We start from the raw sequence: 16,929 nt of genomic DNA on the forward strand, positions 1-16,929 counted from the left end.
GGGGCCCTTTGTCAAGCCTTAACCTAGCAGGTGCTGTGTGACAAGGATTAGAACTCAGGGCCCTTTGTCAAGCCTTAACCTAGCAGGTGCTGTGACAAGGATTAGAACTCAGGGCCCTTTGTTAAGCCTTAACCGGTGCTGTGTGACAAGGATCAGAACTCAGGGCCCTTTGTTAAGCCTTAACCGGTGCTGTGTGACAAGGATCAGAACTTGGGGCCCTTTGTCAAGCCTTAACCTAGCAGGTGCTGTGACAAGGATTAGAACTCGGGGCCCTTTGTCAGGCCTTAGCCTAGCAGGTGCTGTGACAAGGATTAGAACTCAGGGCCCTTTGTTAAGCCTTAACCGGTGCTGTGTGACAAGGATTAGAACTTGGGGCCCTTTGTCAAGCCTTAACCTAGCAGGTGCTGTGTGACAAGGATTAGAACTTGGGGCCCTTTGTCAAGCCTTAACCTAGCAGGTGCTGTGACAAGGATTAGAACTCGGGGCCCTTTGATTGAAAGTCAGATCCTGTCACCTCTTGACTGTTGCACCTGTCCAGGTGCCTGAATGCTATCTATGAGATTGTAACTTAAAAAAAAAAAGGAGTGTCTTTATCTGGTCTAGAATGAAGATTTATGTCTTTGCCTATTCAGGGAAAACAGTTGTGTCTGTATCTGCTCAAGGAAAATATATGCGTCTTCGTATGTCCAGGAAAAACAGATTTATGTCTGTATCTGTTCATGGAAAAAGATAAGTCTCTATGTCTGTCCATGGACAGAGATTTGTGCCTTTACCAAAGTAGGGAAAAGGATCTGTGTGTCTGTATCTCTTCAAGGAAAAAGATTTATGTGTCTATATTTTTTCAGGGAAAAAAAAGTTGTGTGTCCTTTATCTGTCCAGGAATAAAGATTTTTGTTTGTATGTATGTACTCAGGGCTGAAGATCAAATGGGTAATATTTGTGTATGTGTAATAGTGTATGGAATGCCTGCCCTGCAAATGTCTGTTATCCATTCAGGACTGAAAAATGTATTTGGACTGCAGAGTTTGTGTCTGTCCAAGGCTAAAGATTAGTATCTAAGTGTCCTTTTTTTTCCTTTGTCTTTTTTTTCTTAGAGATGAAGATTTGTATTTGTATCTGTATTTGTATCTGTTGAAGGCTGAAGATTAAATGGATGAAAACTAGAAATAGTTATATTACAAATGCCCCATACATGGCTTTAATCATTCCAGGGCTGAAGTCTGATTTGGGAACAAAAATAATGGATTGCATTGGAAATGCAAAGTTTGTGTCTATCTATTCTGGTCTGAACTTTGATTTTATGTTTTCATCGTGTTTGCATGGAAATGCAAAGTTTGTGTCTGTCTGTTCTGGTCTGAACTTTGAGTTTATGTTTTCATCATGTTCGCATGGAAATGCAAAGTTTGTGTCTATCTATTCTGGTCTGAACTTTGAGTTTATGTTTTCATCATGTTCGCCATGTTTTGCTATGCAATTTATTTTTTAATCCACCCAGGACTGAATTGGGGATGAAAGCAATGGAGGTATTGGTAATACACGGCTAATGCCTGCACCTGTCCAGGATTCAAGGTTTGTGTCTGTATCTGTGCAGGCCTGAAGATTGAGTGGTCCAATTGCGGACAGTACCTGGCAGTGGGGGGCTTCATGCGGCTGCCCAACCTTCAGTGTCACAACGAGCTTCACTTCTACTCCAGGGAGGGGAAGAGGATCCACTGGGTCACCGTGCCCTCTCAGGTGCGTCCTGATGTGCTGTTATTCGTCAAATTCAGGTGTGCTGTGATACAGGCCAGGTGTGCAGACAAACTGATTAAATACAAAAATGTGGCAAAGCGTTCCTTGATCCTTGCATGATCTCTACTGAATTAATCAGCAGGATATAAGGTACATCCTGATGTGTTGTTATTCATTGACTTCAGGTGTGTTATGATACAGGCCAGGTGTGCAGACAGACAGATTAAACAAAAAATGTGGCAAAGCGTTCCTTGATCCTTGCATGATCTCTACTGAAACAATCAGCAGGGATATGTACTCCCTCCAGAAAAACAGCAAAAACAAATGAAAAGAAACTTTTGTTTCCCGTTATCACAGTTTGGAAATTTCAGCAGTGCAGCACTGTCTGTGGTTCGTCAGTCTGGATCGACGAGGACCATCTAGTCATCCTGGAGGGGGGGTGGCTCTGTGGGTGCGCAAATGACTGGTCAGGCCAATCCGCGCCCGGAAGGTTCTGACACAGTGTGGACAGGGGATGGTGGCGGCTGTCGGGGACTTGCTGGCACTGCTTTTCCTGGCCTGTCTGCGTTGCTCTGCTGCAGCGATTCTAGGATGACTGATGATTTGCGCGATGACTTTGTTTAGTGTTATTTCGGAAGATTTCCTTCTGATATCATTATATATTAAACAACATGTAATATCTGTAACTGACAAAGCAATTGTGGAAGAATAAATGGGCTCAAATATATTATTACGTTCTGCATTTCAAGATTTTTTAAAATTTTTGTCATGGCTTGGATTTTTAGGCAAGTTGAGTGATCTGTTTTATTTATATTAACAGTATGTCCAAATTTCTGTGTCATGTGAAATCTGCTCAGTTGGTTGCTTAGTTTTGTTTTTAAACTGTGACAGTCAAGGGTATGTAGTGTCCAGCACTGGTCATTTTAGTTTCACTGTTGTTGTTTTTGTTGTTGTTGGTTTTTTGTGTTTTTTTGGGTTTGTGTGTGTGTGTGTGTGTAACAACAACAACAATAACAATAACAATAATGGTTTATTCAGTTTTTGCAGGCCATCTGGCCCATATGAACAGGAGAAATGCTTGAAGATAGCAAAAGATATGAAGTGAGTGAAAAAAGAAGTTTAGCTGACCAGTTGGTACACAGTAACTGTACTTTAAAATCTGATGGAAATCAGATGTGTGTGTGTGTGTGTGTGTGCTTGTCAGCAGGATTTTTACAAACAGCTGTGGACAGATTTTCCTGCAGTTTTGTAGTGTCCTGGCTACTGGTCAAGACCCCATGGGATAAATTTTGGTGGTGATTAGGATTTGTGACCAGATCCAGGGAAGATAGATTACTGTTTGTCATTGGTTGGAGATGCACACTCTGCAGATTGTCCTATAGTTTGTTGATGTTAATTTGTCAGTGGATTGATTGGCCTGACAGCTGGATCCGTGGGCCAGTGGATACAGATGTACAGGTGCCGTGGCTGAATGGTTAGAGCACTAGACCATCAAATCTCCTGAGTTCAGTCCTCTGTTTTTACACACGTGGGGCTGTATTCAAGACAAAACTCATTTTGCCTTCAGGCAAGTTATCTTTGACATGGTTGGGACCTGCGGGTACAGTTTACCTTGAAGGATAAGTTATCTTCCTATTCAAGACACACTGCTTTGCTCAGACAGCTAACCCATCTCTTTTTAAAAAAAAAAAATCCTGATTCCCGTCTGTGCATGCTCTCAGTTTCACTTCTCATTGTACCACAGCTTGGAATATTGTCAAGAGAGTTCACAAAAACATGTGCTATCCGTAAAGCACGCCTGTTTTCCGTTTAAATAAAAGAAAGAAAATTGCTTCAAAAGGATCCTCCATATTTACTTCTGCTTCGTGGGCAGTCACGCTTGGCAGGTAGTAAGGGTAAATTGCCTTTGGGTTTGTAGACACGCAGGTAGACTCTTGTGTTCATGAATACTGGATATTGCTTACCCTCGGGCAGTTTGCCTTGCCTCAGGCAGATTACCTGCAGGTACACATTTACCCTCAGGCACAATGTTCTCTTGAATACGGCCCCTGCTGGGTGAAGGATGGAGATTTTTTTCAAAATTCAAAAAATCCCCAGCATACATCAAGCACAACAGATTCTTCAACAAATCAATGTTGACCATGTAACAGTATCAGTATTGGTAGCTCGAGGAGACGTCACTGCATTCGGACAGATCCATTTACGCTACACTACATCTGCTAAGCAGATGCCTGACCTGCAGCGTAACCCAATGTACTTAGTCATGCCTTGAGAAAAAAGGGAAAAAGAAGAAGAGATATATAAATATATATATATATATATATATATATATATATAAGAAAAATTAGATAAATGAATAATAATGATAATAAAAAATATATGAATATATAAATAAATAAATGAATGGATTTTTTTTTAAAGAAGTAATAATGATAAATAAATATAAATAAAATAAAAAGGCAATCATGATAATAAATAAACATACAATGAAAAAAGAAGGGTGTTGAGACAAAGTTAACGATGCCTGCTTTTCAGGGCAAGCCGCTGACAGCCATCACGTGGGGCCACAATGACAAGCGGCTGTTTGTGGCCGTGGGCTGCCAGCTGCACGTGGCCTGGGTCAGCAAGCAGGTGGCGCCACTCAACTTCCTGTGCAACCGCGTCGTGCACAAGTGTGTCCGCCACGAGAAGAACGCCGAGCAGCTGCCTCTGCCCCTGCGGATCCGTCAGGGAGTGCAGGCCCTGTTCTCTCCCACGGTGAAAGTGAGTTCAGTGCAGATTCTGTCTTTTTGTTTGTTTGTTTGTTTGTTTATTTATTTATTTATTTACTTACTTCTTCTTCTTCTTCTTCGTTCCTGGGCTCCATCTCTCCCATATTTACTTATATGTACACTAGTGGACTTTTACTTGTATGACCGTTTTTACCCTCCCATGTAGGCAGCCATACTCCGTTTTCGAGCGTGTGCATGCTGGATATGTTCTTGTTTCCATAACCCACCGAACACTGACATGGATTACAGGATCTTTAACGTGCATATTTGATCTTGTGCGTGTGGCAGGTCGGCACATAGGTTGACCTGAGAGATAGGAAAAATCTCCACCCTTTACCCACCAGGTGCTGTTACCGAGTTCGAACCCAGGACCCTCAGATTGAAAGTCCAAGGCTTTAACCACTCGGCTATTGTGCCCATCATTTACTTACTTATTTATTTTATTTATCCTATTTTATTTATTTATCTGTGTAATGTATTTATCAATAATCATGAAAGGATTGTGTACTTCCTTTTACTCACTGAATTGTCAAGGCATCATAAGCAGCTTGAAGTTATATTGCTTCCTTTTGCTCACTGAATTGTCAAGGCATCATAAGCAGCTTGAAGTTATATTGCTTCCTTTTGCTCACTGAATTGTCAAGGCATCATAAGCAGCTTGAAGTTATATTGCTTCCTTTTACTCACTGAATTGTCAAGGCATCATAAGCAGCTTGAAGTTATGTTGCTTCCTTTTGCTCACTGAATTGTCAAGGCATCATAAGCAGCTTGAAGATATGTTGCTTTCTTTTACTCACTGAATTGTCAAGGCATCATAAGCAGCTTGAAGTTATATTGCTTCCTTTTACTCACTGAATTGTCAAGGCATCATAAGCAGCTTGAAGTTATGTTGCTTCCTTTTACTCACTGAATTGTCAAGGCATCACAAGCAGCTTGAAGTTATGTTGCTGTAGGATGCACCACCAGACATTTTGTGTTCATGTTTGATCCCACCATACGCTACATTCCCAAAGTTTATGAGACTTCACGTTTAGATTTTTTTTTTTTTTTTAAGTTGATTTTGACATGTTTGTGTCCATTAAAACAAATGACTTTGATTTTTTAAAACTGATAATGACGGGCACAATAGCCGTGTGGTTAAAGCGTTGGACTTTCAATCTGAGGGTCCCAGGTTCGAATCTCGGTTCTGGCGCCTGGTGGGTAAAGGGTGGAGATCTTTCTGATCTTCCAGGTCAACATATGTGCAGACCTGCTTGTGCCTGAAGCCCCATCATGTGTGTATGCACAAGCAGAAGATCGAGTACGCACGTTAAAGATCCTGTAATCTATGTCAGCGTTCGGTGGGTTATGGAAACAAGAACATACCCAGCATGCACCCCCCCTGAAAACGGAATATGGCTGTATATATGATGGGGTAAAAATGGTCATACACATAAAAGCCCACTTGTGTACATACGACTGAATGTGGGAGTTGCATCTCACGAACGATGAAGATTTTTTCATTTATTTATTTAGTTATTGATTTGTTTATTTGCTTATTTTTCTATGAATGTATGTATTTATCAATAATCATTAAAGGATTGTGAACTTGCTTTGCTCACTGAATTGAAATCTCTTGTCAAGGCATCATAAGTAAGCTTGATGTCAGGTTGCTATAGGATCCATCACCTCCAAACATTTTGTATTCATGCTTCATCCAGCCATACAGTACATTCCCAAAGTTTATTCAACACTCAGATTTAGAGATATCTTCCTTTTTTTTCTCTTTTTTTTGTGTGTGTGTGTGTGTAGGATGGGGTGTGCGTATTTGTTTGTGTGGGTGTATCTGCGCGTTTTTCCAAGGTTACATTGAAACAATTTACACAAGTCAGTCTGATTTTTTTTTTCATTATTGATCGTGACATGTTTGTATCCAGCTTTATGTTCAGTTCTGTTTTAGACAGTTAGCTGTGCTTCATCAGTTGTGTCACATGATTTGTGTCCAGTGTTAAATTAAAACGCTTTACACAAGTCACTCTGATTTTTTTTCTTCTTCATTGATTATGGCGCATTTGTATCCAGCTTTCATGTTCAAAACTGTTTTGACAACAGGAAATTAACAAAGAATGAGGCCAGGAGATGAAATGATTAACAAATAGTAAAGAGTGGTAACTCTCTCAAAAAACCACTGTGGCAACCATGTGTTCTGTATTGTCCATGTGTTCTGTGTGGCTTGTTCAGGATTAAAGAGGCTATGCCAGTCTTGAATAAAAGCTAATTTGTGTTTGCACATTTCTTCTGTCTTTGCTGCTGTGTGCACATGTCAAATGATTGGTATAAGGACAGGCCCGGCGCTTCCTTTTTAGGAAGTGTCTGGGTTTGTTCCAATGTACCTTTTATTTACCTGTGTGCTAGCTGAATCGGTAGCATAAGCAGCACTGACTTGAAGTTGTGTACCTTGTGAATGGAGAGAGTTACCACTCTTTACTATTTGTTTAGATAACAGTTTCACTCTGCTTCATCGGTGATGTCACACGTTTTGATTGTGTCCGCCCAGAGCTACATCCCTGACCCCTTCAAGCTCCGCGGCTTCGTCAGCACGCCTCCCCCGGGGAACGAGCGTCTGTTCTGCACCATGATTCGCCATGGCGACGAGACGTCTGGGGGCCACTACACCCTGTACCTGGAGTACCTGGGAGGCCTGGTGCCCCTCCTCAAGGGCAAGAGGGCCAGCAAGCTGCGGCCAGACTTCGTCATCTTCGACCCCAAGATCCGAACCTCGGGCAAAAGTGGGTAGTGATTGTGTGTGTTTGTGTGTGTGGGTGAGCCTGGTGTGTGTGTGTGTGTGTGTGTGTGTGTGTGCGCACCCAAGATCTGCACCTTGGGCAAAAGTGGGTGGTGATTGTGTATGTTTGTGTGTGGTGGGAGGGAGGGGGTGTGTGTGTTTGTGTGCCCAAGATCCACACCTTGGGCAAAAGTGGGTGGTGATTGTGTGTGTTTGTGTGTGGGGAGGGGGGGAGGGGGTCTGAGTGTGTGTGTGTTTGGGGGGGGGGGGGTCGGGGTGGTGGTGGTGGGGGGAGGCGGGGTGTACGTGCGTGTGTGTGCATGCGCCCAAGATCCGCACCTTGGGCAAAAGTGGGTGGTGATTGTGTGTGTGGGGGGGGGAGGTGTTGGGGGATGGAGGGGGGGAGGTCTGGGGTGTGTGTGTGTGCATGCGCCCAAGATCCGCACCTTGGGCAAAAGTGGGTGGTGATTGTGTGTGTGTTTGTGTGTGTGTGTGTGTGTTTGTGAATTTTTGGAATAAGGGGTGGGTATTGGAGGGATTGTCTGTGTGCATGTGTGTAGGTGTTTATGTGTGTTTGTGTAGGTGTTTGTGTGTGTGTGTGTAGGTTTGTGTAGATGTGTGTGTTTGTGTGTGTGTGTGTAGATGTGTGTGTGTGTGTGTGAATTTGTGGAACAAAGGGTTTGGGAGGGATTGTGTGTGTGCATGTGTGTAGATTTATGTTAATGTGTGTTGTTTCTGTATGTGTATGAATGTGTGTGTGTGAGTGCTTTTCTCATGGGTTTGTAATTTGACGGATGCATGTCTAGTGAATATCACTTGAAGTGCATGTATAATATTATGTTTTGTTGCGTTTTAGTGCATTGGGTTTGTATCACTTTGTATCGCATTTGTGCTGTGCTGCACTGCACTGCCCTGTTTCAAAGAGGCAATCCTCAGAGCGCATAACTCGGCTGACAATGGACAAATTTCAGACCCCAATCCAAATCTACCACCAAAACCTAACGGATTAGTAACTAGCATAGTCCTGCACTGCCGCACAATTTCAGGAAAATCCACGTCCATAATATTTTGCAAATAATATCGCTGAAATTTTTTCTGCAGACAGTCAAATCTTTTGAAGATTTTTTAAATTTGTCACCCTCTGTTAGTCCGTCTGTCTGTCTTCTGTGTGTCTTTCTCTGTTGCTGTGCTCTGTGTGTGTTTCTCTAGCACTGTCATTTTTTTTCTCTCTTTTTTTTTTTTTTTTTTTTTGGTATTTACGTTTGTCTGTCTCTCTGTCTGTCTCTTTCTCCCTGTCTGTCTCTGTCTCTCTGTCTGTCTCTTTCTCTCTGTCTGTCTCTCTGTCTGTCTCTGTCTCTCTGTCTGTCTCTTTCTCTCTGTCTGTCTCTTTCTGTCTGTCTGTCTCTCTGTCTGTCTCTTTCTCTCTGTCTGTCTCTCTGTCTGTCTGTATGTCTCTGTCTGTCTCTCTCCCTGCATCTCTCTGTCTCACTCTCTGTCTGTCTCTTTCTCTCTGTCTGTCTCTCTGTCTGTCTGTCTCTGTCTCTCTGTCTGTCTCTCTCCCTGCATCTCTCTGTCTCACTCTCTCATGCAAAAACACATGCACACATGCTTACACACACACTCAAGATTTGCTGCATAGTCCAATTGGACATTTGTTATAGTTGTTACAGTTTTTTGATGTTAGCGTTTCCTTCTATATTGTGCCTTTGTCTCCCGTTTTAATGCTTTATTTTTTTAATGCTCTGTATCTTTCCCCACCACACACACACACACACATACACACACACACACGCGCGCGCGCGCACACATGCGCACACACACATACACATACACCATTTTTCACCCTCTGCCCAATTATGTTTCCTCCACCACAACACCTCCTTGAGACAGAAAACTGAAACTGAGACAGAGAGGCCTCTGGGAAAACAGTTGCAGACTATGGCTGTATCAGAGAGGCCCCTTGGAAAACAGTTGCAGACTATGGCTGTATCAGAGAGGCCCCATGGAAAACAGTTGCAGACTATGGTGTGTATCAGAGAGGCCCCTTGGAAAACAGTTGCAGACTATGGCTGTATCAGAGAGGCCCCTTGGAAAACAGTGGCAGACTATGGCTGTATCAGAGAGGCCCCTGGGAAAACAGTGGCAGACTATGGCTGTATCAGAGAGGCCCCTGGAAAAACAGTGGCAGACTATGGCTGTATCAGAGAGGCCTCTTGGAAAACAGTGGCAGACTATGGCTGTATCAGAGAGGCCCCTGGGAAAACAGTTGCAGACTATGGTGTGTATCAGAGAGGCCTCTTGGAAAACAGTGGCAGACTATGGTGTGTATCAGAGAGGCCCCTGGGAAAACAGTGGCAGACTATGGCTGTATCAGAGAGGCCCCTTGGAAAACAGTTGCAGACTATGGCTGTATCAGAGAGGCCCCTTGGAAAACAGTGGCAGACTATGGCTGTATCAGAGAGGCCCCTGGGAAAACTGTGGCAGACTATGGCTGTATCAGAGAGGCCCCTGGAAAAACAGTTGCAGACTATGGCTGTATCATAGAGGCCCCAGGAAAAACAGTGGCAGACTATGGCTGTATGAGAGAGGCCCCTGGAAAAACAGTGGCAGACTATGGCTGTATCAGAGAGGCCTCTTGGAAAACAGTGGCAGACTATGGCTGTATCAGAGAGGCCCCTTGGAAAACAGTGGCAGACTATGGCTGTATCAGAGAGGCCCCTGGGAAAACAGTGGCAGACTATGGTGTGTATAAGAGAGGCCCCTTGGAAAACAGTGGCAGACTATGGCTGTATCAGAGAGGCCCCTGGGAAAACAGTTGCAGACTATGGCTGTATCAGAGAGGCCCCTGGGAAAACAGTGGCAGACTATGGCTGTATCAGAGAGGCCCCTGGGAAAACAGTGGCAGACTATGGCTGTATCAGAGAGGCCCCTGGGAAAACAGTGGCAGACTATGGTGTGTATCAGAGAGGCCCCTTGGAAAACAGTTGCAGACTATGGCTGTATCAGAGAGGCCCCTTGGAAAACAGTGGCAGACTATGGCTGTATCAGAGAGGCCCCTGGGAAAACAGTTGCAGACTATGGCTGTATCAGAGAGGCCCCTTGGAAAACAGTTGCAGACTATGGTGTGTATAAGAGAGGCCCCTTGGAAAACAGTGGCAGACTATGGCGTGTATCAGAGAGGCCCCTTGGAAAACAGTGGCAGACTATGGCTGTATCAGAGAGGCCCCTGGGAAAACAGTTGCAGACTATGGCTGTATCAGAGAGGCCCCTGGAAAAACAGTTGCAGACTATGGCTGTATCAGAGAGGCCCCTGGAAAAACAGTGGCAGACTATGGCTGTATCAGAGAGGCCTCTTGGAAAACAGTGGCAGACTATGGCTGTATCAGAGAGGCCCCTGGGAAAACAGTTGCAGACTATGGCTGTATCAGAGAGGCCCCTTGGAAAACAGTGGCAGACTATGGCTGTATCAGAGAGGCCCCTGGGAAAACAGTGGCAGACTATGGCTGTATCAGAGAGGCCCCTGGAAAAACAGTGGCAGACTATGGCTGTATCAGAGAGGCCCCTGGGAAAACAGTGGCAGACTATGGCTGTATCAGAGAGGCCCCTGGAAAAACAGTGGCAGACTATGGCTGTATCAGAGAGGCCTCTTGGAAAACAGTGGCAGACTATGGCTGTATCAGAGAGGCCCCTTGGAAAACAGTGGCAGACTATGGCTGTATCAGAGAGGCCCCTGGGAAAACAGTGGCAGACTATGGCTGTATCAGAGAGGCCCCTGGAAAAACAGTGGCAGACTATGGCTGTATCAGAGAGGCCTCTTGGAAAACAGTGGCAGACTATGGCTGTATCAGAGAGGCCCCTGGAAAAACAGTGGCAGACTATGGCTGTATCAGAGAGGCCCCTGGGAAAACAGTGGCAGACTATGGCTGTATCAGAGAGGCCCCTGGAAAAACAGTGGCAGACTATGGCTGTATCAGAGAGGCCTCTTGGAAAACAGTGGCAGACTATGGCTGTATCAGAGAGGCCCCTTGGAAAACAGTTGCAGACTATGGCTGTATCAGAGAGGCCCCTGGGAAAACAGTTGCAGACTATGGCTGTATCAGAGAGGCCCCTTGGAAAACAGTGGCAGACTATGGCTGTATCAGAGAGGCCCCTGGGAAAACAGTGGCAGACTATGGCTGTATCAGAGAGGCCCCTGGGAAAACAGTGGCAGACTATGGTGTGTATCAGAGAGGCCCCTTGGAAAACAGTTGCAGACTATGGCTGTATCAGAGAGGCCCCTTGGAAAACAGTTGCAGACTATGGCTGTATCAGAGAGGCCCCTTGGAAAACAGTTGCAGACTATGGCTGTATCAGAGAGGCCCCTGGGAAAACAGTTGCAGACTATGGCTGTATCAGAGAGGCCTCTGGGAAAACAATTGCAGACTATGGCTGTATTGTTTATCACTGCCTGTCTTTTTTTCTTTTCTTTTTTTCTTCTGTCTTTCTTTTTTTTTATATGTCAAAAGTTTTACATATATTGATAGTACAAAGTGACACATGAACAATGAGATATTTACAAATGATAGATATTTATATATGCAACTAATTATAGGTAATTTTGACCAAAGAATGGACAATAAGCACAGAGCTGGTATTTTGGGAGAACACTGCTGAGTGTTCTTATATTCTGATCGTTCTGATCGTGGCAAAGTCCCTCAGTGTTTGGAATAAGCGAGTGTGAGCATTTGTTTTGATGTTCAGTGAAACTGGATTACGCCCACTCTCAGACCTATCATAACTCTCTCCATACGAACGGCGAAAGAGACGACGTTAACAGCGTTTCACCCCAATTACCACCATCAAAATATTGCAAGCATAAGGCTCTTATACTGAAGAGGTGAATGTTGACAAAGAATACCACAATTCTGACGACGGAAGCTAAAGGTTGGGTCATTGAGACACCCACTAGACATCTGAGGTGTCTGTGTAGAGGAGAAGAGAGGACTGGCCGTACTGAGTGAGTTAAGTTGAGATTAATTACATTTTGGAGTTCTCTTATGTAAGGTGAGTAAGAAAAACCCTCTTTAGAAATGTATGTTACATATTTTGCACACAGAAGAGGTTTACAAATCAGAGCAGGTTTGTAATGTTCACAAAGCTTTTGTCAAAACCTAATTTAACTATGTTTTTAAAGAATCACAGACATTTTTAGGTATGGATATTTGTATATCAGTGTTGTTAATGCTTTGAAGGATAATTTTGAAAGGTTTTTGGATTGAAGCATCACATAAGATATGCATGCACACATTTATGCACAAATGCACGCAGACATGCAGAGACATGCATGCACACATGTGCACGCACATACATGCGTGCATGCATGTGCATGATTCTACGTCGATGGTTCAGTGTTTTCGTTCTGACCACCCCAGAAGCAGACAGACAGACACACATGTATAAAACAATAAACACAAGATCCAGATTGAGTTATTTCTTAGAATTAAAGACAAATACTATACAAAGCAAGGGGAAAGAAAAACTTTTTGAAAAAAAACAAAAAAAAACCAGAAAGCTTTTTGTCTTCCTCCAAGTCAGAAACCTTGCATGTCAACATCTTTCTTCATTCACGTTGAGAGAGAAAGGGGTGTGTGGGTGGGGTGAGAGGGCCGTGGGGGGGTTGGTGGCTGGGGGGGGGGGGGGGGGGGGTAAGGCAGAGAAGGGAGCTATACTGAAGTGATTTCCCATGAGGATTGTCTCCCCCTTGCAAGTCATTCCTGTCCTCCGACGGCCTCTGATGCCTACATGGTGCCGGGGATGAATGAATGGTGTGGGTAGTGAAAGTGGGATTTCTTTTTTGGGGGCGGGGGGAGGGTTGCGGGGGTGGGGGGGGGGGTCGGAAGAGAAGGGGATCCTGGTGCAAAATGCCACCCCCACTCCCCCCCCCCCCCCCCCCCCACACACACACACTTCACTCCAGAATGTAAGGCATCTCCCTTGAGAAATGGTATCTGCCATTTGTGAAGGGTTTCGAATGGTCCCTGGTTATCTCATTTCTTGTGGTGGGAGGAAGGGTGGGGAGATATTGTTGGCGGTTTGTTTGTTTTTTTTTAATTTATTATCTGGGTTTGGGATTGAGTTGGGTTGATTTTTTTTTTTTTTTTTTTTTGGAAACTGTGTGGTATGGTTTGTGAATAACGGGCCTGTTTTGATGCAGTTGTGTGCATGTGGGCATACACCTGTAGATATACTAATGCACACTCAAGCTCATACACATGTGCATACATACACAGACACATGCATACATGCTTGCACATGCATACATGCATAAGCCACCACACACACACACACACACACACACACACACACACACACACACATTCACGCCCAAGAAATGGATAGAGTACTCATTTTTGAAGAAGATCCCACAGCCATGGTTCACATCTTGCCGTATCTGTTTTTCTCTCCTACCCCTTCACAAGAAACGGTCTGGATGCTAGTCCTTCAGATGACATGGTGATGAAGAGATTTGTTCCAAAAACCTGTCCAAAAGCTGATACATGGAAAATGCAGAATATGAAACATGAACAACACCCAGTCTGTTTTTGAAATGAGAGAAAAAGAAAAAAAAAATGAGAAAAAGGGGAAGATTTTTGTACTCCCTGTTGGATTTAACATGCATGGCAGGATCCTTCTTCAATCAGTCTGTCAGAGAGAGAGAGAGACAGAGAGCAGGGAGAGAAATAAAGAGGAAAAAGGGAGAGCACAAGAAGAAGGGAGATATTGAAGTGATTTCCCTTGGGGGTCATCTGACATCGCCCTAATGCCTACATGGAGTCAGCGATTAATGGCTTGGGTGGGAAAAGTGGGTTTTTTTTTTTTAGGGGGGAAGAGGGGATGGGGGTGGTTGTGGGGAGGAAGGGTGGGCATGGGGGGGTCGGGGGGTGGGGGGGGGGGTAGGAAGGAGGGGAAGGGGATGGAGCAAATTGTCCCCCCTCCCTGTGCAAAAAAATTTTTTTTTTTTTTTTTTAAAGAAAAAAAGGTGACATGTGTCTGCTTCTCTCTGGAAAATGCCATGGTGAAGGTTTTTTCACTTGGTTCCTGCATGTCAGGTTCTGGAGGTCAGGTGGGTGTGTGTGTGTGGGGGGGGGGGGGGGGGGGGGGAATGTAGATGTGTTGTCTGGATTGTTTATTTTTTGTTGTTGGTTGTGTCAGGGGTTTTGTTGTTGTTGTTGTTTTTTTGTTTTTTTTTAATATAGTGTGATTTGGTTTGTGAATAACTTGAGTTTGATTTGGGTGTGTGATGTTTGTAGGTTTATTCAAGACCTTCTTGAGTGTGTTACACATGTCTGCATGCAGATGTGCGCGTGCGCGTGCACACACACACACACACACACACACACACACATTCTAATATCACTTACATTGAAAAGATACTGAACTAAAGAACACACACACACACACACACACACACACACACACACACACACACACACACACACACACACACACACACATACAGAGAAAAGATACTGAACTAAAGAGCACACACACACACAGAAAAGATACTGAACTAAAGAACACACACACACACACACACACACACACACACACACACACACACACACACACACACACACACCATTAGGTTAATGAGTTGATAAAGCAATCCAAAGGAACCTCAGCCCACAGTTCATGTCCACCCTACCCCCCTCCCCTCCTTCTGAGATCCAGGTGATGGTCTGGATTCTAGTCTTTTGAATAAGATGATTAAACTGACGTGGTCCAGGAACATGGAAGACAAACAGGTTTCATACCAAGAGTCTGAACCATGCTAGGAACTAGATCCTTCTTCAATCAGTTTGGTGGAGGGAAAAGGGGGGAGAGAAGGAGGCGAGCGAGCTATACAGAAGTGATTTCCCTTGAGGGTTGTCTTCCCCTGCAAGTCATTTGCCGTCGTCCAACAGCCTCTGATGCCTACATGGTGCCAGGGATGAATGGCGTGGGTGGGAAAAGTGGGATTTTGGGGGGAGGTCGAGTGAGAGAGTATCCCATACAAAATGTACTCTCTCCCTGGGATTGGCACTAACCGTGTTTAACTTTAAGGGGTTCATTTTTTACCTGCTGGTTATAGATATGTATTGTACTGCTTTGTGACGGGCGCAATAGCCGAGTGGTTAAAGCGTTGGACTGTCAATCTGAGGGTCCCGGATTCGAATCACGGTGACGGCGCCTGGTGGGTAAAGGGTGGAGATTTTTACGATCTCCCAGGTCAACATATGTGCAGACCTGCTAGTGCCTGAACCCCCTTCATGTGTATTGCAAGCAGAAGATCAAATACGCACGTTAAAGATCCATGTCAGCGTTCGGTGGGTTATGGAAACAAGAACATACCCAGCATGCACACCCCCGAAAACGGAGTATGGCTGCCTACATGGCGGGGTAAAAACGGTCATTCACGTAAAAGCCCACTCGTGTGCATACGAGTGAACGCAGAAGAAGGAGTATTACTGCTTTGTATTGTATTGTATGATAAGTGATCATGTCCGTTATGTTTTGTATTGTATGATAAGTAGTCATGTCCATTATGTTTTGTATTGTATTGCTTTGTATTGTATTAGTAGTCATGTCCATCCATATCCATCAGAACTGCAGAGGAGACAACTGCTGTCACAACTATCTGGGCTTAGAGTTTGATTACAGTGGAGAGTGTCTTGCCCAAGCTACATCATCACTCTCTAGACCAAGATGGCTTTGGGACAGTTGGCATTGGGATGGTCCTCAAAGGCCAGTTAGCCCCCAAGGCTGCAGCACTAAGAGCTTAGTAAGTGCTTCTTCTTCTTCTTCTTCTGCGTTCACTCGTATGCACACGAGTGGGCTTTTACATGTATGACCGTTTTTACCCCGCCATGTAGGCAGCCATACTCCATTTTCGGGGTGTGCATGCTGAGTATGTTCTTGTTTCCATAACCCACCGAACGCTGACATGGATTACAGGATCTTTTACGTGCGTATTTGATCTTCTGCTTGCATATACACACGAAGGGGGTTCAGGCACTAGCAGGTCTGCACATATGTTGACCTGGGAGTTCGTAAAAATCCCCACCCTTTACCCACCAGGCGCTGTCACCGTGATTCGAACCCGGGACCCTCACATTGAAAGTCCAACGCTTTAACCATTCGGCTATGGCGCCCGTCGCTTAGTAAGTGCAATCTTGCCTTCTTGTTTGAGAGCCATGGTCCTTCACAAACGACCAAGATGCAAGTGAATGCCCATTGCAGTGGAGAAACTAATTGATCATACTAGGGCCTATTGCAGATAGATGGTGCTGGTGGTTAGATAGTGGTGGTTGGCTGAGTGTGTGTGTGTGTGAGTGTGTGTGTGTGTGTGTGTGTGTGTGTGTTTAAGGGATGAAGGCGGTAGAATGCATAAGACACCTATCTGCCAACACAGTGTTTGTGGTTCGATTCCCGCTCTCTCCCTCTCTCCCAAGTTTGCCTGGAAAATCAAACTGAGCGTCTAATCATTCAGACGAGACGATAAACTCAGGTCCCGTATGCAGCACACACTTGGTGCGCTGCAAAAGAAAAAAAACAAGAGAGGCAAGGCCTTCAAGACTCACTTGTGATAAATTAAGTCCCCTAGCATTAATTACAGAGTAATTTCCCTTCTTTACTATCTGCACC

General features: G+C 44.5%; 1 protein-coding gene across 2 annotated transcripts in view; it reads left to right on the plus strand.

Annotated features, from left to right (window-relative positions):
• Positions 1-16,929, plus strand: part of LOC143283408 (tubby-related protein 4-like) — an 84,687-nt gene that overhangs the window by 40,957 nt on the left and 26,801 nt on the right. For both annotated transcript variants that reach the window (XM_076589626.1, XM_076589628.1), the window contains exons 7-9: positions 1,592-1,734; positions 4,267-4,494; positions 7,039-7,270. In XM_076589626.1, the coding sequence (XP_076445741.1) occupies positions 1,592-1,734; positions 4,267-4,494; positions 7,039-7,270 (603 nt within the window). The remainder of the gene's footprint in view (positions 1-1,591; positions 1,735-4,266; positions 4,495-7,038; positions 7,271-16,929) is intronic.

This window comes from Babylonia areolata, chromosome 6 (genome assembly GCF_041734735.1).
Source record: "Babylonia areolata isolate BAREFJ2019XMU chromosome 6, ASM4173473v1, whole genome shotgun sequence".
NCBI lineage: Eukaryota > Metazoa > Mollusca > Gastropoda > Neogastropoda > Buccinidae > Babylonia > Babylonia areolata.